General features: G+C 51.8%; 1 protein-coding gene across 2 annotated transcripts; it reads right to left on the bottom strand.

Moving 5' to 3' along the window:
• Window positions 1–5,156: 5,156 nt before the first annotated feature.
• IFT27 (intraflagellar transport 27) lies at window positions 5,157–23,573 on the bottom strand. Of its 2 annotated transcripts, XM_055329217.1 has the most exons (7): window positions 23,177–23,573; window positions 16,596–16,675; window positions 16,157–16,216; window positions 15,022–15,081; window positions 12,925–13,042; window positions 11,858–11,967; window positions 5,157–5,377 (listed from the first exon to the last, which is right to left on the bottom strand). In XM_055329217.1, exons 1-7 carry the CDS (start codon window positions 23,208–23,210, stop codon window positions 5,279–5,281), a joined length of 561 nt encoding a protein of 186 aa, XP_055185192.1. In that variant the 5' UTR covers window positions 23,211–23,573; the 3' UTR covers window positions 5,157–5,278. The 2 variants fall into 2 exon arrangements, with proteins under 2 accessions (XP_055185192.1, XP_055185193.1); XM_055329218.1 differs by lacking the exon at window positions 15,022–15,081.
• Between the last annotated feature and the right edge of the window lie 744 nt (window positions 23,574–24,317).

Here is a 24,317-nt window from a genome sequence, read left to right as displayed (position 1 = left end):
ATCAGGTGTGAAAGTAGCCTCACGATTGGTTTAGAGACACATGACAGGAGGGCCTGATATTTGTCTTAAACTGTTACAACAGTAATGAGAAGGAGAAAAGGAAGAAGCAATGCTGGCAAAATCTTGCGAGCACTTTTTTTTTTTTTAAAGATTTATGTATTTATTTTAAGAGAGAGAGAGAGAAAGAGTGAGCAAGTGGGGGGAAGGGTAGAGGGAGAGAGAGAGAATCTCAAGCAGGCTCTCCACTGAGCATGGAGCCCGACGTGGGGCTTGATCTCATGACCCTGAGATCACGACCTGAACAGAAATCAAGAACACTTAACCAGCTGAGCCACCTGGGCACTCCAAAATCTTGCAAGTTCTGAATCTGGCTGCCGGGTTATTTGAGTATCCATTACGCTCTCCTGATTTTGCACATGTTTTAAAAAGTTCATGATTTAAAAAGAAATAAGGGCAGCGGTTTAGCGCCGCCTTCAGCCCGGGACGTGATCCTGGAGACCCAGGATCAAGTCCCACGTTGGGCTCCTTGCATGGAGCCTGCTTCTCCCTCTGCCTGTGTCTCTGCCTCTCTCTCTCTCTCTGTGTCTCTCATGAATAAATAAATAAAATCTTAAAAAAAAAAGAAAATGATCGTATAGAAGTATATTTTTGACCTAAAATGATGTCCAGAAGATATTGCTAAGTGAGAAGAGAAAAATCCCAAAAAGCATATATAGCATTATGAGATTTTTTTGGTTTTAAAAAATATACATGGAATTTTATATGCAAAAGGAAAAAGGATGGAAGGGCACACACCAGAATGTTAGTGGTGGCTGTTCTGGGTGGTCGGATCTGAATCATTTCCATTTTATTTTTTAAACTTTATGGTTGTTTCTGACTTTTGTTTTTGCAATAAGCATACGTTACCTTTACGCTTATAAAAAAGCCACCGTTAACCAAAGAAAGCCTAGAGATCACCTACTACGGACGCACCGAGCGTTACTCTATGCCATGTCTGGCAAAAGGAGGTTTTTTTTTTTTTTTTTTTTCAAAAAGGGTTGGATGTATCTTAATTCACATGCAGGAATTGGTAAGGTTGACGCCGTTATGTCCGTTTGATGAGTGCGGAAGCTGGCCATCAGAGAGGGTGAGCGCTTCGCCTGCAGACACACAGCGCTGGCTCTAGTTCCAGAGAACCTGCAGAGTATCAGGCATGGGCTCTGCCCTCCAGGAACCGACACTGTCTGGTCCCTCTGGTCTCCTGCCCCCATGTTCTGCTCCTGAGTCCCCCCCCCCCCGCCCCAAGAACCAGTTACATAATGGTTTTTGCCGAGAACGCATGTTCCCCGCTCCCGTCACAGGTGACACTTGAATGCTGCACCTTTGATATTTTCTCCTAATGAGCCTTCCCAGGCTTCCTACCTTTTTAGGATGGAAACAAGCACTCTGCTGTTATCCCCCTCGTATTTATCAGCTCAGTTTACTGGCAGAGCGGAAGCGTGGACGGGCACTGTATACATAAATATCATAAAATCCACAGAGGGCTGGCGAGCTGGAGTTCTTAATCCAGGCTCCATCACTAACAATTTGCAACCCAGAGAAGTCACTCTCTCTCTGTTTTCTCTGTCTCTAAAGTAAATAAAGGATAACCCATTAGAAAAAAAATCAATTGGTGCTCTGAAGAAAGGAGGGGGGATAGACAACTCTAAGTTGGGCTGAAAATACAAGGTTTCTCAAGTTTTTGCTAACGTTGGAAATGGACAAAGCCTGGTCTCCACCTCGCCCCATCAGCTCTCAGCCAGAGTGCTGTGACATCTCTTACCTGGTCTCCAAACTCCATGCTCTTGTTTGTCTTTCCCCCCAGCTCTCACTGGCTGGGCACCCCTCACTCCTTGCCTTTGCTCTGCACGCACAGTTTCCAAGAGGGGTCCAAGCTTCATACCTTAGGGCCTTTGCACATGCTGTTCCCTTTGGAATGCCCTTCCCCAGCTAGCATCAGGTGTTCCCTGCAAGGTCCCTGGAAACCCTCCCTGCCCACCAGACCTGAGCTCCTCGGGGGGACCACCTCAGTTACCTCCAGCAGGTAGCTGGCCCTGTACAGACATGGACACGGGAATGGGGCAGGCAGGGGCAAAACTGAAGGCTTCTCTCTACATCTCCAGGATGGGCAAAACCTGTCCAGATTTGGGTTAGAAGAATACTCTTTCCATTCTAAGCTCCATTGAATCTGTGCTTATTGCCACCCCAGTTTAGGACAGGACATTTCTCTAATATTCTTTTTTAAAGTATGCCATTTTAGTACTAAAATGCATGTATTTTGTTTTCCTTGGGGACAAATCCCCATTCCTAGGACAGGGACCAGCACGTAGTAGGTGTTCAGCAAATGCTGACTGGGGCCATCTGCAGACCTACTGTGCATTTCATAAATGTTTGCTCCCTGAGAATGGGGTCTCTAGGCAAGTGAAGCCATTAGTAATCACTTACTAGATTCCCCAAATAGTGTGGGGCACTGAGTCCATAAAAGCTATGCTGTTATCCACTGGCTTCCTATTGCCTTTGCAATAAACCCCAAATGCCTTCCACTATGGCCTCTGTGCTTTACTTCTGCTCTTCCCAACACACAGCAGACTACACCTCACTGGCCGTCAGTTCTTGGACATTCTGAGCTTGTTCAAACCTCAGGGCCTTTGCATTTGCTGTCCTTGCTGCCCAATGGCTCATCCCTCAGGGGGTCACGTGGCTGTTGGGCCCTAGCTCAAATGTCACTTTTCCTCAGAGTCCATCCTGCCCACCTAACCCGGTTACCCCAGCACTGATCACAGCTCCATTTTATTGTCTGCATAGCACTTAGCATGGTCTGAAATGATCTTGATTGCTTATTTACTTGATATGTTTATTGGAGAATCTGGACCACCTTACTTTTCCTAATTGCTTTATCCTGTCACACTCCCTTGAGCCCCTCTTCCCGCTGGGACTTCATGGCAGGGAGATCCCACACAATTCAGGGGCTCTTGCTTATTAGAACTCAGACTGGGCCAGTTCAAAACCCCATCCTGGCTCAGAGCTCCTCTGTGGGGGGGTGGGGGGTGGGCAGGGATGTCTCCTCCTCTCTGGGCTGCCCTGGAGCAGAGGGCTCGGGGGTGGGCTGCTTGTTTCCCTCGTATGCCTCTTGGTCTGCTTCCATCTGCTGACGTCTCCGTGGAGATGGGTGCCTGGTCATTTTGGGGCTGAGACTCCTCCGTGGCCGGCACCTCCCCAGGAGGGGGTGTTCACCTCCAGCAGAATAGGCCCCAACCTTTTCCAGCTGGGAAGCAGCTCCTTTTGTTCAGGATCTGCCTGGGGGCCCAATGACTCTGCTCTAGGTGGGTCCTTCCATGAGCCCTCTGAGGGTCATGCACACCTGAGTTGGGGGCACCTGTTCTTCCTGCTTCTCCCCCCAGAACCGGCACACCTCCAGGGCATGGGTGCCTGCGGCTGGCACCGGGCTCCTGCGGCTCAGCGAGCATCCAGCAGGGCAGCGAGGTCTCCGGTGGGCAGCGCCCTCTGCTTCGCAGGGTTCTGGGGCGGAGGCAGGAGCAGGGGTGGTACCCACGCACCAACACCACATCCTCACTCCCTCCTCCCGACCACTCCGCTGTCTATACAAAGGGAAGGGAGCACAGGGCGCTTCCTGGCAGCAGGGCCAGTGCTGTCACCTGCCACTACGCCCTAGGGAAGGTGTCTGGCCTCTGCCTTTGGTGATCTCTTAACATCTTTGTCCATGGCTGTGGGTCCCAGGAACCAGTCCTGGGGCCACTAGAAATGCCACCCTCTATGGCTCCTTGGTTGTTTTTTTTTGTAGGTTTCCCTTGTGGGCCACGTGACACGAGACCAGCAGCTTGGCCTTGCTGGTGCCTAGAGAAACGCTGGACACACTGTAGGTCCTCAGTAGCCACCATCCGAGAGAGTGACTCAGCAGGGAGACTAGACTACTGTGAGCTCACGTGGGAAGTGACCAGGAGGGGAAGGAGCCGCGAGGCCTGACGGGGTGCCACCGTGTGTCCCCCGATGCCTTTCACCCGCTAGCGTACTTCTCCTGGTGAGTGATGACCTCCAGGGGCAGCCTAGCCACCACCCTTGGCAGATGGGTGACCTCCACCTGCTCTAGGCCAGGCCAAGCTGGGGGGGGGGTGCGAGGGGACAGTAGGTGTGAGTAGGGCTCTGGGTCCAAGATCCTGGCTCTGCCACCCCTTGGCTCACCTACTGAATTCTGACTCCGGTTCCTCGTTTGTAGAAGTGGGCTGGGAAGGCTACATCGTAAGGATGAAGTTAGCTGATACAGGTCATGTGCTCAGCTCAGGTAGAGACACGGCAGGCCGTGAACAGCAGCCAGTCATGTTCATGATCATCACTATCACTGGGGCACAGCCAGGCTGGTCTACCCCCGAAGCCGGCACTCTGCATGGAACCTGCCCCCCACCGTCTCCCATGAGGCAGGAGGGGTGGCACCCGACAGCGAGTGAGGGGGAAGCCACCTGGGGCACTGGGGCTGGAGGAAGCTGAGGCCCCCAGGAACGGTGACAGGCGGCCTCCCATGCCAGACCATGGCCCACGGCCCTGATGTAGAAGGCAATGAGGAACCTCTGTGGCTCTTGCATCAGGGGAGTGAAACGATGAAAGCGATGTTTTAAGAAGATTAATCTGGCAGCAGGAACGGATGGAAAAGACCAAGCTTAGTGCAAAGAATGATGACTGCCGCCGGGCTCCGAGAGGCCGGTCATTAAAGCCAAGTGGCCTGGTTGTCGGCTCCCTGAGCACTCGGGGTACCCGGCATTTGGGAGGGGCTGGGTGCCTCGCTCAGGAGGAGGTCCTGAGGGGGCCGGCAGAGGACACTGTTTGGACAGGGACAGCAGCCACTGCAAGGGAGCCCTGGCATCTGGGCAGCAGCAGCAGAGCCACACCCACCGGGAGGAGGCAGCCCGGGCCCCTTGGAGGCCAGGTCCGAGCCGAGCAGCCCGCCGCGGGCTGTGCTCTCCGTGCAGGCCCCCCAGGACGCAGACCACCGGCTCTGCCAGCCCCCGCGGCTGCAGGGCCACCCCAGGTCTGAGCACCGCTCCCGGGGCTGCGCTGGGACTGGTGGCCAAAGAGCAGGACGGAACCAGCGCTGCCCCAGCCAAGAACGAAGGAGCTGCTGCTGCTCCTACATCTTCTCATTTTATTTAGAGCTGTCAGGATATGTTGGAGGTTGCAGGGCAATTCCAGCTTCTCTCATCCCGGAGGAGCCGGGGCCACGGCCAGATCCCCAGCCTCCCCGGGGCCCTCACACCAGTGCCTGGAAAACCTCCACCTTCTCCCGGTACAGGTGGTGGAACTGCTTGGCCAGGCAGTGGAAGGGGGCTTCGTAGTTCTCCATCTCCTTCTGTAGAGACAAGGTGAAGAAGTTGGGGGTGTTACTGCGTTGCTGGGACAGGGAGCCGGAGCATGTTCCCTCTCACCTTGCATCAGGGGCCACACAGGCCTGGCCTCCTTTGGCCTCCATGCAGGTGGGGCTGGCTACCCCCTTTCCCTCTTTACAAGAAGGAAACAGAGACATGGACAGGTTAAGGTAACTTGCCCAAAGCCTCACAAAAGCCTCGGAGCTGGGTCTGCACTGAGATGTTTCTACAGAGCCTGTACTTTCGGCCATGCTCGCCCCACATGGGACAGGATGTAGAGTGAGACTCTTCTCAGTTTTGATGGAGGCTCCAGAGGCCAGATCAGCAAAGTGGTCAGCAAAGGTCAGCAGAGTGGTGGCGCGGAGCCCTGGGGTGCCTCTCCCTCACCTCGAGCTCAGTGGGTGGCTCCAAGAGAAAGGCCCAGAGGCTCAGGCCAGTGCTGGAGCCAGGCCTGGAGGAAAAATTGAGGTCAGACCGGGGCTGGCTGTGTTGACGGCCGAGCCAGGAGAGGGACTGGCTGGTGGGCGGAGCAGGAGAGCCAGCCTGGAGCTGCCCTAAAGGGACTCCCCAGGGCCAGGTTCCAGGAGGGGGCTGGGCCCCATCTAGAACAGAGGGCCAGGAACCGAGGCTGCAGGAGGGATGAGGAGATGTCACCCGTGACCTAGAAGCTGCAGGTGGGAGGGTTCTGCCCATGGGCCAGGGAAGGGCATTACTGAAGTGTTCCCGGGGTGCCAGCCTGGGACACCAGCCAAGTCCAGAGGGGTCATGGCAGGTCTCAGCAAAGCCACCTGAGCTCCCTCTCCCACAGGCTGCAGGCTGGGGCGTGGGGGTGGGGAGGCGGGTGCAGGACGGCCGACCACTGGCCCGGCCCTGCTCTTCCCACCGTAGGTGTGGGAGGAGGCACGGCTGGAAGTCGTGAGGAGTTTTTGGTCACCCGGCACTGTGCGTTTTCATAACAGAGGAGTGTTTTGTGACTAAAGGTGCCCAAAGGAATTCCTGTTCTCTGAGAGATTAGACAGGTCCTGGAACTGGGCCAAATGTACTCTACAGGGCGGGAAGACCCAGCGCCACAGGGTGAGCATGGACAAGCTCTAGGGGAAGGAAGATGGTAGCCTCTCAGCTTTGCTATCATTCTGTGTGCACCTGTGTATTTTTTGTTTTTTACGAAATAAGTTGGCAGAACAAAGAACCCACCACTTTGAGGAGGGAGGCTCAAGCTATGAGTGCACAAGAATCTGTCTTTGAACAAACCTTGGCAGCTGGCAAAAGCACAGCCTTGACAAGAGGCAATGATACATCTCAACGAAAGGGAAAGATTTCCAAACTGAAAGAATGTTCTGAAGTCATCCAGCTCAGTGCCCCTGCGTCCTGGGTGAGCAGTACATAGCCCAGGCGTGCAGCTGGTGTGTATAGAGACCAGCCTCGGGTTTGAGTTTCCCAACTGGAGATGAGCAGCCTTTCCACTCGGCCAGCCGGGGAGACAGAGACGCACAATGGAAACCAGTTCTCATGGAGAACGTTACCTGCACTTTCTAGCAAGGGAGAGCCCGAGGGGGACAGGACAAGTTAGCCAAGAGCGGAAACAGAGGTGCAGCTGCTAAGGAACGAGGGGGCAGCCTGTAGCCGAGATGAGCACCCGCACTAAAGCCATCAGCCCTGCAGCCAGACATAAATCACTCAGTCACATCTGCAAGGCACCTTTGGTGGTAAAGAACATAAGGTCCTAGGTAGTGCCAAAAATGGGACACCAGGGTGAGGGGGCGCGTGGGTGGCTCAGTCGGTTGGGCATCTGACTCTTGATTTCGGCTCAGGCCATGATCTCAGGGTTGTGGGATTGAGCCCTACATTCAGCACAGAGCCTGCTTAAGATTCTCTCTCTCCTTCTCCTTGTGCTCCTGCCCCTCTTCCTTCTCTTAAAAAAAAAAAAATTTACACTAGTTGAAAGCACAGTTAAGTAATGAGTGGAAAGAGAACGAGGCCTGCATAGGACACACACAAGGATTTCCAAATGAATCTTAAAACTCCTGAAAGCAAGATCTGGGGAGGATGCAACATAAAAAGTAAGGAATTTAGGTGGAGATGAGCCTCTGTACATACCAGGGAGCATCCTGAAGTAGCAGATGTAAACTGAACCATTTTCTGAATGCATTAAGAGGGTTTGCTGATGACAGGAATCGTTTTGTTAAATAATCATAATCTCACTGACATACTACAGAGTATGTTTGCTTTGTGTGAAAGATCCTTAGAACAGGTTCTCAGACTAGTGCTCCATCTGGCCTAGAATTCTGCCCTTGAGAGTCCCTAAGTAGGTTCTATGGGAGGCCAGAAGGTTCTCAAGCTTAGACTGGCATTCTAGACCTGGTTCAACCGCTCAAAAGCTGAACAACCAGCTAGAGCTACCCAGCCTTTCCGAGTCTGCTCGTCATCCATAAGACAAGGATAGCACTGGCTGTCTTATACAGCTGCTAGAAGCTTCAGCAGCAGATAATGTGTGCAAATACCTAGCACACAGTAGGCACTCAACTAATGTCAGTTCCCTTCCCTCACCCTGATGCAAGAGGAGTCCTCCACACAGATCCTTCTTGAACTTGCTTGTGTATAATACTATCCTACAGTAATGAATGGGGGCTTTTTTAGCTTGCTTAAAAAATGTTGTTTATTTTTTTGGTCTGAAAATGTCAAATATCGAGTGGTGTTAGAAAATTCAAGAAGGAAGCTCCTGGCTTAGTTGGTTAAGTTTTGACCCATGCTTTTGGCTTGGCCCCTTTTCTCCCCCTACCCTTTGGGCTCTATGCTCAGTGTGGAATCTGCTTGGGATTCTTCCCCTCTTTCTCCCTTTGCCCTCTCCCAATTTGTGTGCATGTGCACACTCTAATAAATAAAATCTTAAAAAAAAAAAAAAAAAGGTCAAGAGGAACCACAAAGTCCCCAAATAGCCAAAGCAATCCTGAGAAGCAACAGAGTTGGAGGCGTCACTCGTCCGGGTTTCAAACTATATTATAAAACCGAAGTCATCAAAACACAATGGTCCTGAAATAAAAACAGACACAAAAACCAATGGAATGGAATTGAGATCCCAGAAATAACCTGTGTACATGGGCAACTAGTATTTGACAAGGGAGCCAAGAATACTCAATGGAGAAAAGCTAATGTCTTTAATAAATGATGCTGGGAAAACTGGACATTCACCTGCAAGAGAATGAAACTGGACCCCTATTTCACATCATTCACAAAAATTAACTCAGAATGGATTCAAGATTTGACCTTAAGACCTGAAACCATAAAACTCCTAGAAGAAAAAATTGGGAAAAAGCTCTTAGACATGGAACTTGGCAATGATTTTATGGATATAACAGCAAAGAACAAGCAACAGAAGCAAAAATCAATAAATGGGACTACATCAAACTAAAAAGCTTCAGCATAGCAAAAGAAACAATCAACAAAGTGAAAAGGCAATCTATGGAATGGGAGAAAATATTTGCAAATCACACATCTGAGAAGGGGTTAATATCCAAAATATGTAAGGAACTTGGGTAACTCAAAAGCAAAAACAGTGATTTTTAAAAATGGGGAGAGGAGCTAATAGACATTTTTCCACCAGGTGGCCACCGGGCACACAAAAAGGTGCTGACACCACTCATCAGTGGGGAAATGCAAATCAGAACCACAAGGAAACATCACCTCACACCCTTCAGGATGCCTGTTACCCAAAAGACGAGAGATTAACAAGTGTCAGTGAGGACGTGGAGAAAAAGGAACCTCTGTGCACTGTTGATGGGAATGCGAGCTGGTGCAGCCACTGTGAAGAACGGCATGCAGGTGCCTCACCATGTTAAAAATAGAGCTATGATACAATCTAGCAATTCCACTACTGGGTAAATATCCAAAGGAAATGAAAGCACTACCTTGCAGACATACCCCCATGTCCACCGCAGCATCATCCACAATAACCTAGACACAGAAACAACCTAAGTATCCATCAGTGGATGAATGAAAGAAATTGTGGAATGCACATGGACACAATCGAGTATTATTCAGCCGTGAAAAGGAGGAAATCTTGCTACTTGTGACAACGTGGAGGACCCCTGAGGGCCTTATCAGTGAGATAAGGCAGACAGAGAAAGACAAATACTGCATCTTCTGACTTATACATGGAATCGAAAAAACCGAGGAAGTCACAGAAACACAAAGCAGACTGATGGTTGCCAGGAGTGGTGGGGGACACAGGTGAAGGGGGATCAAAGGGGACCAAGTTCCAGTTTTAAGATGAGTAAGTTCTGGAGATGGAATGAAAAGCAAAGAGAAAAGTCAAATGACCACGTGGGTCCCTCCCGGTCTGCAGGACAGTGGCCACTGCGTAAGGTGAGTGGAGCCGGGCACTAGGTGTCAAGGCTTGGCTGCGTCTCAAGCAGCATTGGGTTATATTTCCTTTCTAATTACAGCTTTCTTAACCGAGCTGCCAGTGGTGCTTCTGTTAGCATCAACTCGGGGGACTAGTTAACTTACACAGTTAATACCGAGTGCTTAACTGCAGCCTCCTCGGGCATAATTTATACCCACCCGTTTCAATAGCGTAGCAACAAACACCTACACAGAGTTTAATCGCGCAGCCCAGTGGCCTGTGATGACTCATGTGTTGGGGGTGGGCATTAATTTTTTATCTCCATCAAGAGTTCTGGGGACTATGGGATACTGGGGTGAGCAGGCAATTTCACAAATGTGAATGGAGGTAGGAGTAGTAAAATGTGGCTTGATGTGGGTAGCACTGCATATGCTTGGTGCAAAGGTGCGCTTATGTGTACAAGATGAGAAGCCCTCTCGCCTGGAAAAGCTAATTTGAACTTCATTAATTTAGTATTTGAACCTGGGTGGCAGTGGTTGCCTGTCTGCCTTCAGTTCAGGGTGTGATCCCGGGGTCATAGGATCGAGTCCTGCTTCTCCCCCTCTGCCTGTGTCTCTGCCTCTCTCTGTATCTCTCATGAATAAATAAATAGAATCTTAAAAAAACATTTTAGCACTTGTGATCACTGGGGTTGAGGCAAGAGGGACCTTTATCTTTGTGTGACTTATGAAAACAAAACTTTTTAAGTAACTATAGTATAAAGAAGATTGCTAGGGGAATGGTTACACTTACAAAGCAAACGTTTATAGGGTGCTTGCTACACACCAGACTTTGCATCAGACCGCGCTGTTTTTGTATTCACCATCTGACTTAACTCTCAACATTTGTCACTCAATAAGGAAAATACGTTCTTATTCCCATTTTAGAGGTGAGGGGGCCGAGGCACGAACAGGTCCATGAACATGCTAAGGGTCCCCCACCTAGTCGGGCGACCCCCATCAGCAGCCAGAGCACCTGCCCTACCCGCTACAGCTGCCCAAGGAAGCCCACCGCTTTGGGGGATTTTAAAAAGTTCACATCCACACAGCAATTGAATGACAGCATTTGCCAAGTTTTGTAAATGTGGCAACAGAAGCGCCTACAGCCCGAACAGAAAACAAACTCTAGGCTATTAACTAGCCCACTGGCTCTTTTGGAGAGCCAAAAAATCAAGGCCTGGAGGCCACAAGGCCAGGAGGGAGGTCCAAGTGATGCCCATGGGTGTTTTTCTGCTGTGTAGGGCTTGGCATGTCTCCCCACCATCCCTCCGGAGGGGCACTGCAGCAGCACCTTGGCCCCTGCTAGCTCTGAGATGGAGGTTTCTGGGTTGCTCCTGCAGGAGCAAGTTGTCGCTTTGCTCCCTTCTGGGAAGTCTCACACAAACGTGTCTGATTGGTGCAGACGGGGGTCACATGCCTGCACTGTGGCTGCAGGGAGGCTGGGACCTAGTCTTGAATTGAGGAAGGGGCTTCCCTGATGCTGGATGGCCAGAATTGTGATACAATGCTCTGAAGGGGCCGGCAGCAAATCCTGCTGGCTGTCCCCTTTTACAGGGGCTCCTGCTAACTCTGTAAAGATACCTTATGGCCTGGCATGATCCTGGGAGGAAGCAAGGTGACACAGGGAGGCACAGATCGTAGTCCTGGCTCAACTCTTTACCAGTCATATGACCCTGGGCAAGTCACGTCACCTCCTCAACATGGAAATGGGGCTTACGGACCAGCACCCAGGCTCCCGGCATGGACTCTGAGGATCCAGGAGGTAATGCTCCACTAGCACTGTAACCCACACTATCTCACACACCTGCCATGGGTTACTGCAATCAGACCCAATGCACTTGTATTTCTCATTAATTGAGATACAACTATTTCCAGGGCGGGCCACTGATCTGCTTTACTGTAGTGCACGAGGGAACTCTGCTATTTTGAGAAACGTTTTAGACTAAGAATGTAAGCATCAGTTTCCAAATTAGACTCTGCATATGGTGGAAGAACAACTCGATGCCTCTGAGGTCCCGTGAAAAGCCACTTCCAGCAGAGGCCCACTCCAGGCTTTGGCTACAGAATAATTGGAGCTTACTTACCACGGATGTTTCAAAACATTCCAGGCCTTGGCCCAGGGCCCACGACCGGGCCTGAGCTGAATCCACTGCTCGCCTGCTGGCCAGGTCTGTCTTGTTCCCCACTAACACACCTACTCAAAAGAAACAACCAAAGCATCTCATTTAACCATGGCAGCCTGGGAGGGCAGCTGGAGAGAGAAAAAAGCCAGCACATGAATTTTGAGGGGTATGAAACACTGTCGCGGGGAGGCTGCTTCATTCGAGGTGCTGAGCACAGCTGGGGAGAGAGAGAGGCTCCAGGGTTGCCCCCCGCCAAAGCTGCCCCCCCCAACCCTCAGGGCCGCGGGAGAGCCGGGCTTTGCTTTTCACACGCTGCTTTTGCTCAGCCCTTTTTCCAGACTTCACGCAGACCTGTCTGCCCTGTCTCCTTTGGGCTGCAAGGTGAGGGCCAAATTTATGTGAGCATTGCCGATAATTCCTAGCACATGGAGCAAACGTTAAAAATGGTCATTAATACTAATCTAAGGACTGGGCTCAGAGTCAGGGACTCAGAGGTAATTTAGAACCGTTCCCAGCTGCATCAGCTGCAGCTAATTTCTGAGCCCGTCTCTGGAGATTGCTTTCCCTGGTCTCTAATGAGGGGAATTTGTTGATCTCACATAGGGATGAAAAATAAACTGATTTAAAGCATTCAGAAGTGACAATAGGACTTGAATGTTTGCTTGTGCCCCACATATAGGAGAAAATGAGGAATTCATCCCCGGGGCTAGCTTTCAGAAATAAAAACTCATTCATATCACAGCACCTTCCCCACATTATTCTTGAGTCTCCTCTCCACAACCTTGTAAGGGGTGTGGGGTGCATCATCATGCCCATTTTACAGACTCACAGAGGTGTGTGTGGTAATTCACCGAGGTTTCCGAGGCTGCTAAGAGGCAGAGCCACTATACAATCCAGGCCACTGTACTCAAAGCCAGGGGCACCGCACCCTCTGTTGCACACATAGCTGCCTCTGCAATGACCCTGCGCTCATGAACTTGAGGGACGGAGGTGTTGCTGGAAGTCTCACAGGTGACTGCAGCTCCTACCTGGGAGCGAGGTGCCTGGCATCTGTGACCGAGCCTTCTCCAGCCACTTCCCGCAGTTGGCGAAGGACTGCTCGTTGGTCACATCATAGACGAGACACAAGACATTGGGACTCTCCCACTGTGCAAGAGGGACAAGATGAGCACGTCAGTAACAGTGGAAGCGATTTCTAGGCTGGTCTTCCGAGGGATATAATGAAGGTGGGGGTGGGGGTATGAAAAACTATAATGGGGATGGGAGTCAGAAAGTGGAGCCCACCCACAGGAGAAACCAATTCACCCATGGGAACCGATGGGAAGGCTGGGCTGGTGGTGAGGCCAGGCTGTTGGCTGGGTGCACGGCTGAGAACCTCCCAACTTTGCAGGGCTGGTCTCAATGTCCCTACTGAGTTCAGAGATGTAACTGACTTGCCAGATCAGACATGCTTTAATGACTGGGGCAGGACTGAGGCTTTTTTTCTACCCAGAAATGCTTTTGCTAGCCACTGGTTTCATTCATTCATTCTTTGTCATATTCCTATCGAGGGCTAGCTCTTATGCCAGTTATTGTTTTTCTGCTTTGAGGCCTAAAACAGCATCCTTTCTTCCATTAGCCAGCTCCTGGAAGCTTGTTTGCTGGCATCTTCTTAATAAGGGCTGGCTTTTCAAAATGCAAAGGGCACTTTCTGCTTCTCCTGCAGTGTATCAGCCTAATCCAAACCAGACCGACAACTGGACAGGGCTCACTGTCTCAATTAAGAACCAGGGTTATGCTCTTGGGGTTGTTGCCTTCAGGGGCACTCAGTCCTGGGACGTCGTCCTACTGCCTGGCACAAGGGCACAGGATATCCCTGCTCAGGCTGTGATGCTCGTCCTGGTGCATGAGGCTCTCACCATGCCTCAGTCTCTGGGGACCCCCATCCTGCACAATTACAGCCTGGTTTATTTCTGGTGTGTCAGTACCTCTCAGGGTGTGGGAAAGAATCCTTTTCCTTGAGTTGTCCTTGGAAGGCCGGTCCAGGCTTGGCTCTGGAGGGCTAGCTCACTGCACCCCAAGCCTATGCTGCCACTTTGACCAAACTGATGAACCCCCCCCCACACACCTTCATTCCACAGACTAACTCAAGAACTCTTGCTAGAACCACGGCTGACCTCTCCTTTCCACATGCGGGGGACACCTCCTTCCTCTAGGCCTCGGTGAGGGGACCCAGGATAGGCCTGGGATCCAGGTGAAGCCAGAGCAGGAGCCCCGAGTCAGGGCTGGCTGGAGGCAGGGTGTGAGCCGATTGGTACCATGTGGCTCTGGCTGGCACAGACACATCTTCCCTTCTGCCCAGTAGGGCAGCACCCAGCAAGAGGCTGTGCACACAGCAGGCACGTTGTAAGCATCAGAGATTGATGATACATGAAGTCAAGCCCATGAGAAATGATTATCATTAGATCTATTTCTCTTAGACAACAAAAAAAGGGCAGAAAACAGTTTCTATTAAAACGTAGCCGTTCTTGGAAAGGCAGGGGAGGGCTCTGGAGAGCTCAAATCTTCTAATTAGCTCACTGGCCCAGATTAGCAGAACTGTTACCTTGGAAGGTATAGGGAGCTGGATCCTGCGAGGATGGCAGGGTGGGCAAGACAAATCCTGGGAGGCAGCAGGGGCAGGTCCCAGAGCAAACACCCAGGGCTGGGCCCAGAGGGTGGGAGAAGGTGAGCCTTGCTGCGGGGCCTCCAGGGTGCCCCCTAGAGGGGAGGGAAATGTTTGCTCCTGTCCTAGGAGGTTGGGGAGTGCTGAAAGTGCACCATCAGGAGGGAGCTGTAGAAAGAAGGGGAGCCCAGAGTGCTTCGGGGACTGACTCACACAGCTCGGGCACATTTGGAACCTGGCCATTCCAGAGCTGGCGGGGAGGGGGGATCACATGCATGAGCCAGTCCTACTGGCCAAGAGGCTGCAAGTCCCAAGGCTGGAAGATTGCTGCTTAAAGAATTCCGCCATGGTAGCTCCTCTTGGCAGCCAGATTGCAGTGAGATCTCTGGGAGAGCGTGGGGGGCTGGGGGTGGTGGTGGTGGTGGAACTTTTTGACGGAAGATGGTAGTGGTAGTCAGGAAAAAGATTGCATGCTACTTGCCAATTTATCCAGCATCTCAGAAAACAGCTCCTTGCCGGCAGAGTCAAAAATGAAGAGTTCCTAGAACCAGAAAGGCATGTCCTGCGAGAGTCTACGCGGAGGGAAATCTCTGGCCACAGGTCACCGAGATGACACTCAGCTCAGCAGACCTGTCTTAGTGGCGAGAGACACCCGTTTTCCAATAGAGCCTCTACGTCTTCCCTGAAGTCTTCCCTGAGGCTCGAGGAAGAGGAAGGGGAAAGGAACGATCCCAAGAGCCTGGGACAGGCGGTGCAACAGTTTCCCACACCAACTAGCACTTTCTGCGAGGCAGCTCACCTCTTCTAACCCTGAGTGCAAAAATACCAGGAACAAGCTGACTTCCCACCTGGCAGAACAGAATGCTAAACAGGCTGACAAGTGCTCTGGTTTCCAAAAGGTCATTCTGCACTTTGTTAACCAAATTGATTTACAGATCTTAAAACAATTCTTTATAAAGCAGGTCACTGAGTAGGCCTGGAGAAAGCCTTTAAAGTAGGACAGCCTGCCTTCATTCCCCCCTGGTTTGGACCCAGGGCACAGGGTGACCCTTCCTGCCCCTGGACAGAGCCTCAACCAGCCCACGGGAGAGCCCCTCCCCGACGCTGCTGTTCAGGGAAGTCTCCCCCTTCAGCGCCCTGGGGCACGGGATGCCCCCTGGCTGGCTTCTGACCCCAGCACAGGCTGTCTGTAGGTCAGTGCTGTCATCTGTGTCGCATGCCGGTTATCTGCGCTGTTTCCCTTCTCCTTGCATCGGGAGTACTTAAAGTTGTGTTTTCTCACGGACCTCTTTAAGAAGGAGGAGATTCTTTAACCTTCTCTCCAGGAGACTACTACAAACATAATGCCTTGCGATTTCATTTTCAGAGTTGTGGATTCCCAGAGAAGGACCCAGGTCAGGAACCCGATACTATGTCAGTTCTGTGGGGGCAGGGCCCATACCCCCAGTTCCTCCTTCCTATTCTTTGGCCGTGTCAGTGACTCTTCCCAAGTGCTCAGACGAGCCTAGGCCAAGTCCTTGTACCGCATCCCTCTTAGGAGGGAGGATGCTGACCATGGAGACTCTGGGCCCAGCTGGAAGAGCACTGAGCTCTCTTGGGTCAAGGGCACCACTTACCACACTGTCCCCCGTGTCAGGGACTGGCACCGTCTTCACCACCAAATCTACCCCTGTTGTCTGCCGAGGAAAACCAAGAATATGAGCATCAGAGCGCCCCAAGAGGCGTGTTATAGGATACGAACACTCACTCAATGCCCAGGAGGCACAAGTGATGTATTCTGGACTCATTGTTGGTGCAGAAGTCAGACAGGACCAACCAGCCTTGGCCAACTCCCAGTCCAGAGGATTTGGTCACGGTGACCAAGCCAACCCCCAGGTGGTCTGTTCCACAGATAGCCTCATGCCCTGTGGCTTGTGGAAAAATGATCTCTACGAGGCCATTCAAACAGCTTCTCATCAGACCTCTTAGGGAATTCTGGAAAGTCACTCCCTCAGGGTTAGGGGATGATTACCTCTCTCTTAAAGCCTCAGCCAGCCCATGACTCCCACATCTCACCAGGGTATAGTTCTTTTGGAAATGGGCCCCATCGCTGCGGAAGATCTGTGCCAGGGCGGTCTTGCCCACCGCTGAGTCCCCTGTGAGATCAGATGAGAAGAAAATCATCATTGCTGTCCTGATCTGACTGGAGAATCTCCTACTCCAGAACGCTAGTTAGAAACCAGAAACTTCAATGACTTTTTAGAGAAAAGGGACTTGATTCTCTTGGGAATTGTGAGGTGGCTGGCAAGGCCACGCATCCATGAGACCAGTATTCAAAGCCCAGTCGCATTTCTTCAAGGGTAATCCTTTCATCCGAAAGAACTGACCCAAAAGCTAACAGAGCTTAAGGGGGGGCTTCAAAGCACGAAAAACAGAACTGACATATCTGCCAACTGAACACACCCCATGGGGAAAAACTCTCACTTTCAAACTTGAATTTACTTTGAAGTTGAAGGTAAAGGGGTGTGACCTGTTCAGTCTTATAGGCTCACCTGCCTAACAGAACCAATTCGAGTTTAGAGCTTCCATACCTAGGACCTGCATGCTTCTTTTAGGACAGGGCTGTGGAAGTTGGGAGGGTTTCTGTATTTGCAGGAAGCAAGAAGTCAGATGCTAAATTCATCAAGCTGAAATCTATTTCCAAGTGTATGTTCCGCCCCAGGTCCTATGCCTGAGGCCACTGCGGATTTATTTTCCTATGGGCCTCTCCACATCTCTCTGCGACGGCCACCTTTTCCTCCATACTCGCCTTCTCCCTATTGCAGTTTATCTCCCTGGCCTTCCATCATGAGTCAACAGCCCCATAAATAGGTATCTCCAAACTGAAGGTTTATGGCATAGTTTCAGTCTGAGATATGGACCTTTCGTGAGACTGTCGGGTTGGGAGCAATTTAATCCGGAGGTCCTCCCCTGCCCCCAAGGGTGCTGCAGGCTCTCCAGGCCCACCCCTAACTGCCCCCCGTGCCCCCTCCCTGGCCCAACCTTCCCTACGGATGGCTCTGCTCAGCCTTCTGTGACTCCACACTGTTCTCATTTGCAAGATCTTCTGGGCCATGATGCTCCTTCAGAACACCCGTGCTCTGCTCTCTCCCCCCCTGGCTCCTCAGCAAAACCATCACTGCATTCGTGTGCCTCTCTGACTTGTATCCTTTGCTGTGATCGCCTCACCTTCACTGTTTTATAGTCGGCTTCCTCGCATCTCTTCACTTGACTTCTCCATGGCCTGCTGCTCTGTTCACTTTTCAGTTTTGACTATTCCCACCTGTAATTTTCTCTTGCGAGACAATTACTTGACTACGTGTGGCATTTCATTTCCTGCAAACTCCTCCAGGACTGAGTGAGCTATTCAGTCTTGCTTTTCTATTTACCACCGTGACTTAGAAGGGAATCATTCACGCAATCCCCTGTTCCCTCCTTCCCAGCCCCCACCCCCACACCAGGACTGTCATTAACCTCATTTGGCAGATGAAGAGTTGGAGGCTCAGAGAAAGCCGGGTAACTGGCCCAGGATTCCAACATCTCACTCTCCCTGCTGGACCCCGCTCCTCTCCTAGAGCTTAGGGACACTCCTGACCCATTTCTAACACGGCCGCCACAGGCCCCCAGCAGCGCAGCCTTGCCTGACATCGGGGGCGTCCTCAGGCTGGACAGAGGCTGGGGACCCATCCATCTCTGAGCAAACAGAGCGTATCCTTTTCCTTCTTGTGCTGACTGCATCCACCCTCCTGACTCCAATTTTGCTTCTGAATCCAGTTGGAAATTGGCTCTTCCCACTTGTGAAATTCCCCACAGATTTGTTCTAGTTAATTTCATAAATCTTTCTTCCGACCGTCAGTCAGAGTCACCCACACTTATGAAAAGCCTTGGGTGTCGGCTGAGGAGGGATCCAGCACAGGGAAGGGGAATGACTGAGAAACACATTTTGCAGAGCAACACGATGACAGGTGCAAAAGTGAATAGCACGGACTGAGAACCAAAGCATCCGAGGACGCATGGAGGAAAGAAACCAACGAGCAGTCTCATCAGTGACTTCCCCGGGGGCGATGTTGAGCCGGGGGTGGGAGCAGGGAGGGGCACTGCTTGACAGAGACGGTGACACCTGCAAAGGCACGGTGCAGGGTCACCTGTGACCTCCTAACTGCCAAGTCCGATGGCTTTTTTCTCAGTTGACATGCTCCTTGGCGTCTCTGAAGGATGAGTCAGCCCCAAAGCAGCCCCCTCCTTCCCGAGTGCTCTGGCCCTGGCTGTCCTCACACGGGTCTGGTTCTCCCACCTTCTGCCTCCGAAGTGGCCACTCCTGTGGGTCTGTCCTTGGCCCTCTGTCCCAATCACTCTCTTTCCCCTGAAGCCCACTTCTTGGGCTGGGATCTTTCTCCCATGCTTTGTCTGTATCTGCGACAACCTGTGGATGTTTCCACCAGAATGCTGGCCCTTCACCCCATCTGGTTGTGGACAGCCAGGCTCGTGTCGCACGTCCAGATCCCACCGGCTCTTGCTCACCCATCACACTGGTGCTGTTCACGTCACCATTTGCCCATGCCTCCTGGCTCGACCCGGTCACCTCTGGCGGTGTCTCCTCGCTCCTCCCATGCCCTGTGCTCTTCTCCTCGCTCCTGATGTCCTCTGCTGTGTCTCGAGCCTGCACTGCCTTTGTTGTCACTGCGGACACCGCACTAGTTACTCATACCTCAACCTGGGCTCTGTGCCCTGCCTTGTGATGCAGGAGCCCGGACTCTGCAAACATGTGTCTCCTTTGCCGGGGGCTTCCTGTCCGGCTCTGCCAGTGCAAGTTCTAGAGAAAGACTGCAGCTGGGGGGAGGGGATGGGCCTGCCCCTTTCCCACCTGCCTGCTGTCTCTCTTAGCAGAACCCTGGCAATGGCCTTCACCCCAGCAGTAGGTAGTTATTTCTCTCCAACGTGTCTGCTTTTTTTTGTACTCGTAGACCAGCCTTATTATTCCCCATCAGAGATGCCAGCATCAGGGAGCAGTGCCCCCCTCTCAGAGATCTGCATCTCGGCTCCCCAGGGTCCTCCTGAGCTGCTGATTTCCTTTCGTCCTTCCAGGTCTCTAGCACCTGTTTGATCAACGCCCCACATGAAATCTCACTGGTGCAATACCTAACGTAGGTTCTCCTTTTTTGCCTGGACCCTCACTTCTATAGCACCGGTAACAAGAGTAGTCTCAAAACCCAGACTCTCAGGATGGCCCCGAATGGATTTGGTCATATCCTATGGGAATTCCCGGCCCAGTTCTCTGCCAGGGGGAACTGGGTCCTAGTGATCCATGGCATGTGGTGGCATCACAGGGTGACTGAATTCTTGAGGTCCCATCCCAGCAGAGCCGTGCCCCCGCCTCGGGGATCTTGATCCCAGTTCTGTGGGGTTCTTCCTCAAGCCTCTGACAACCCAACCTCTATCTCCCACTTCTGTGTCATCTTAATCTTTTCTTCTTGCTTTTCCAGTTCTCCAATCCCTGTTGAACGAATTCCATATAATAAGATGCCTAATGTATTTTCTGGTTACTTGACTGGGTCTCGCCTAAAGTGTTCCTCATCTGCCCTTCTCTGCTTTTCATTTTTCTCTTTGCTCTACCCACCCTGTCGGCACCAATAGATGGATCTTTCCAAGAAAGTGTCTGATCCTGTCACGCTCTCCCGCAAGACTGACCAAGGATACCTTCTATGGTGTACCCCCTCTACCATCAACCCCGAATCCACTTCCAATTTGCTCTCCGGCTACCCCTTACACCAAATCTGGGCCCTACACTCCCACCTACTTTCTTGCTCTCTGAGAATCCCTCAAAGGTAAGTTTCTTCCAGGTCTCCCGGCCCAAGGTCCAAATCCTCTGCCAGGCCAGGCTCAGTGTCCTTCCGCCACAGCCTCTGAAGGCCATCCCCTCCCTCTTGTCTTCTCCCGTGAGGCTCTCTGCCAGTAGCATCAGAGCAACCTTCTGGCTTCCATCAAGGGATAGTAAATCCTAGTACTTAGTAAGGGACACACCCCAGCTCCACCACTTACTAGCTATGTCATCATGGGCCAGCGACCTCTCTCTGAGCCTCAGCTGCCACTTCTGCAAAATGGGAATAATAGCACCTATCCCATATAACTGTTAGGAGGATTTAATAAGCTAACATGTACTGTGCCTCTTGTATATGAAGTAATATTTAAATTGCTTAAGTAAACAAAACAGATAAATGCCAAGGGTTGTAATCCCTCCTCATCTGAGCCAGAACAATTAGCAGCTCTGCCTTGAAGTATTTCTCTGGTATCTGGCAGACCAAGGGTATTCTATTCCTGTTTGTTGGATTATAAATTATTCTGCACATCCCAGCACTACCACGAGTGTAGGGGCTGGCCTGGTTCATCCCTGTATTCCCTCTGTACCTTGCACAGTGACTCACACATAGCAGGTGCTCAACACGTATCTGTGGAATGAACAAACACTTGAGTATCTGGTCCCTCAATGACTAGTTAGAGGAGAGAAAAAAGGACAGATAAACTCAACTTAAAGGACAGAAGGGAAAGGAAAAATAAAACCAGTGAGGAGGTGTAGGCGGTAGGGATGGTGTAGAGAATGAGAATTTGGTGGGTGGTGGTGAGGGGACCTGATTCATTATGCTGAGGTCTCTTTGGTTTCTGGAAACTTCCAAGAGGAAATGCCCTCAGGCCCTCAAGTTGAGGACTAGGCTGGAGTTCAAGAATCACTTACTCAGGCAGTGGCTGAAATTAGGTGACACAGTGCCTGAGGAAGTGGGTGTAAAGAGGGGCAAAGAGTCTAGAATCGGGGCTTGGGGACAGTACAGCTGCGAGCTAAAAACAAAGCCCTGGAAATCAGATCGTCTGGGTCTGGATGCCAGCCCTGCTGCATCCAGCTGTGTGATCCAGGGCGAGTGTCCTAACCTCTCTGGGCCTCAGGTGCCCCTCTGTAAATGAGAATGACAGTAACTCCCGCAGGGTTCTTGTGAGGATTCACTGAGATGCCTGTGTTGAGCGTTCTTGCACCGTGCTGGCACATAGAAGGTGCTCAGTAAGTTGGTCCCATGATGGAAGTTGAATTTAAAAAGAAGAGAAAGAACAGCTAGAAAAAGAAGCCCATAGAAAAATAGACAACTTCAGAAAATAAAAATGTAGCTTCCCGCAAGGAAACTAAGGCTCAGAGAAATGCTGTGTCCAAGATGACACAGCCAAAGAGGAAAAGCCAGAATTACTTTTGCTACACAATACTGCCTCCCCTGGCGCTCTGGAAACTAGGGACCTCTCTTGACAAACCTTGATTTTTTTGCTCTGGTGTGATCTGAGTTACTATGGTCAGTCATCGTTCTGCTATGACCATTTTATTTTCAAATTAGAAAAACCATCAAAAATTTTATCCATTTCAGCCTGGAAGAGATGAATCAAAAAAGGAATCTCTTCTTCCTTTATAGTTTCTTTCTTTTTAAAAAAATTTATTTATTCATGAGAGACACAGAGAGAGAGGGGCAAAGACACAGGCAGAGGGAGAAGCAGGCTCCCTGCGGGGAGCTTGATATGGGACTTGGATCTTGGGACCCCAGATCACGTCCTCAGCCAAAGGGAGATGCTCAACCACTGGGCCACTCAGGCATCCCTTCTCTATAGTTTCCTACCATTTCTTTCCTAAGCTGGTCAGGGAACCTTGGACAGATTGTGGGTTCAACAGTAACACAGGTGAAGAGTTTTGGAGTTGGGCAGGTCTGGGGGCTGAAATCCTGCCTCTGACTTTCCTTTCCTTCACGTCATCCGCAAGGGGGTGACCTTGGGCAAGGGACTTGACCTCTCAGTGCCTCAGTAAGAGCAGAACGACACAGCACCTGCCGCGGTGTGCGACGGTGAGGGGAATGGATGAAGGACATGTGCCTGGCATGCACTAAACACTCAGTAAAGTACATGTGTGTTCAGGGGTCCCAGGTCAAAACCCAGGCAAATGTTTTCCTAAATGTGCAGTCATTACACGAAGGGAAAACCACAAATGTGAATGCCACATTGCCATTCATTCCACAAATTGTTTGAGACATAAGAGTCAACAAAATGAAGATTCCTGCCTTTGGGGGATTCAACATTCATGTCCTCCTGAGTGTGAGGTGGCACCCTGGCTCTTAAAGACAACACACATGGGCCTGTTGCAAACTTGGAGCAACTGTACATTACTGTTTCCCATCTCTGTTATCAAAGAGGGTGGTGTCAGGGGGAAAAAAAAATCCCACCAGTAAGACTTCTGAAGTCACCCAGATGCCTGACTTTGGGATTCAGCACATGGTTTACATGCAGCACTTACAGCCTGATTTTTATTTCATTTTATTTTTTATTTTTTTTAAGGAGTCTACTCCTCCTGACCACAGCTCAAAAACTGGAGAAAGTGATCTCAGAGTAGGGCAGGGAGTGGGGAAATCAGCTGGAACCACAAAGTGTGTTCTGGAAGATAATTCTCCCACCCTAATGGAATTTACTCTATCAGTAATTACATTAACTCGCTTTTGGAAGAGAAAAAAAGGGAAAGGAGGTAGGCAATTTACGTGAACAAAAGCTCTCCGTAACTTAGGAAGTCTCTGGGCTCCGGAGACTGTAAATTTCAAACTCACCTGCCAGGATGCACTTGGCCGCCAGCTTCACCATGGTAACCAACCACCTCCACGGACCAGAGAGGGGAAGAGCGGCTGCGAGAGGCTGGGGGCTTGCCTGGGACGGGGAGGGGGGGGCGGCGCTCCCCAGGCCTGTGGCCGCGGTGGGGACGGGGCCGTGGGGTCCCTCTGGGCTGGACTGGGGGCGGCTCCCGGGCGCTAGGGTTGCGGCGGGGGCGCGGAGGAGCGCCAGACGGGGCCCGGCTCACGGCCTCAGAAGGCGGCCTGCAAGGTGCGAGCGAGGCGACACGGCTCCCGTCCCGGCCCAGCCCCGGCAGTGCGGGCGGGGGAGCGACACCCCGCAAGCCCGCGGCCCCAGCGCAACCCGAGCGCCCCGCGCACTCCCGCTCACCTCCGCCCGCCCGCCTGCCCCTCCTCCTCCCCCTCCTCGCCGAACCGCGATTGGCTGCCACCAAAAGCTCCCACCCCTAGGGCTCTCGGAGGCCAATGGGAGGAGGGGGCGGGGCTAACTAACAGCCCTCCCTTGACAGACAGTTTCTGTGCAAGTGGTACTTGCACCTCAAGTTCATCCCGCTTGACGAATGGTCACAGGAGATGTCAATCATTACCACCTCCCGCCCCCCGCGCCCCCGGAAAGTTGGCGAACTTGAAGCTCCAATCTCCTTGGCCAGAAGCGGTGATAAGAGAAGCTTTCTGATTGGTCAGAGGTTGGATCGGACCATCTGCGGAGGAAGGGGGATTCGCCGCTCCCCCGCTCTTCCGGATGTGAGTTCGCCCACGAGGGGGCCGGTCCGGCGCGCGGGAGTTTGCAGCGGCGCCTGCGCAGTAACGAGGCCGCGGCTGCCGAAGCAGAGCCGAGAGCAGGTTGGACTTCGCGGAGCATCTCGTGGCCCCGGTTCGCGGGCTCCTGGGGGCAAGGCTGTGTCGTGCATCGAGAAGTCTGGTCCTTGCCCCACGTCCCGCAGGAAAGTCCGGTTTTTACAGCCCGACGATATTATGCGCTGGAAAATCTAGAATGTGAAAATGTTTGTGGTGATGTCTGTGAACCAGAGGGGGAGCAAGTAGACTTTGCCCGGGGCGAGGGTTGCTCTGCTTTCCGCTGGACGCACTTCCTCGCCTGTAGGATGGAGAGCCTATGGCC

The sequence above is a fragment of the Nyctereutes procyonoides genome, unplaced genomic scaffold, assembly GCF_905146905.1.
Source record: "Nyctereutes procyonoides isolate TBG_1078 unplaced genomic scaffold, NYPRO_anot_genome, whole genome shotgun sequence".
Classification (NCBI taxonomy): domain Eukaryota; kingdom Metazoa; phylum Chordata; class Mammalia; order Carnivora; family Canidae; genus Nyctereutes; species Nyctereutes procyonoides.
Note: the sequence above shows the minus strand (reverse complement) of the source record. Positions and strands in the feature narration are given on the sequence as shown.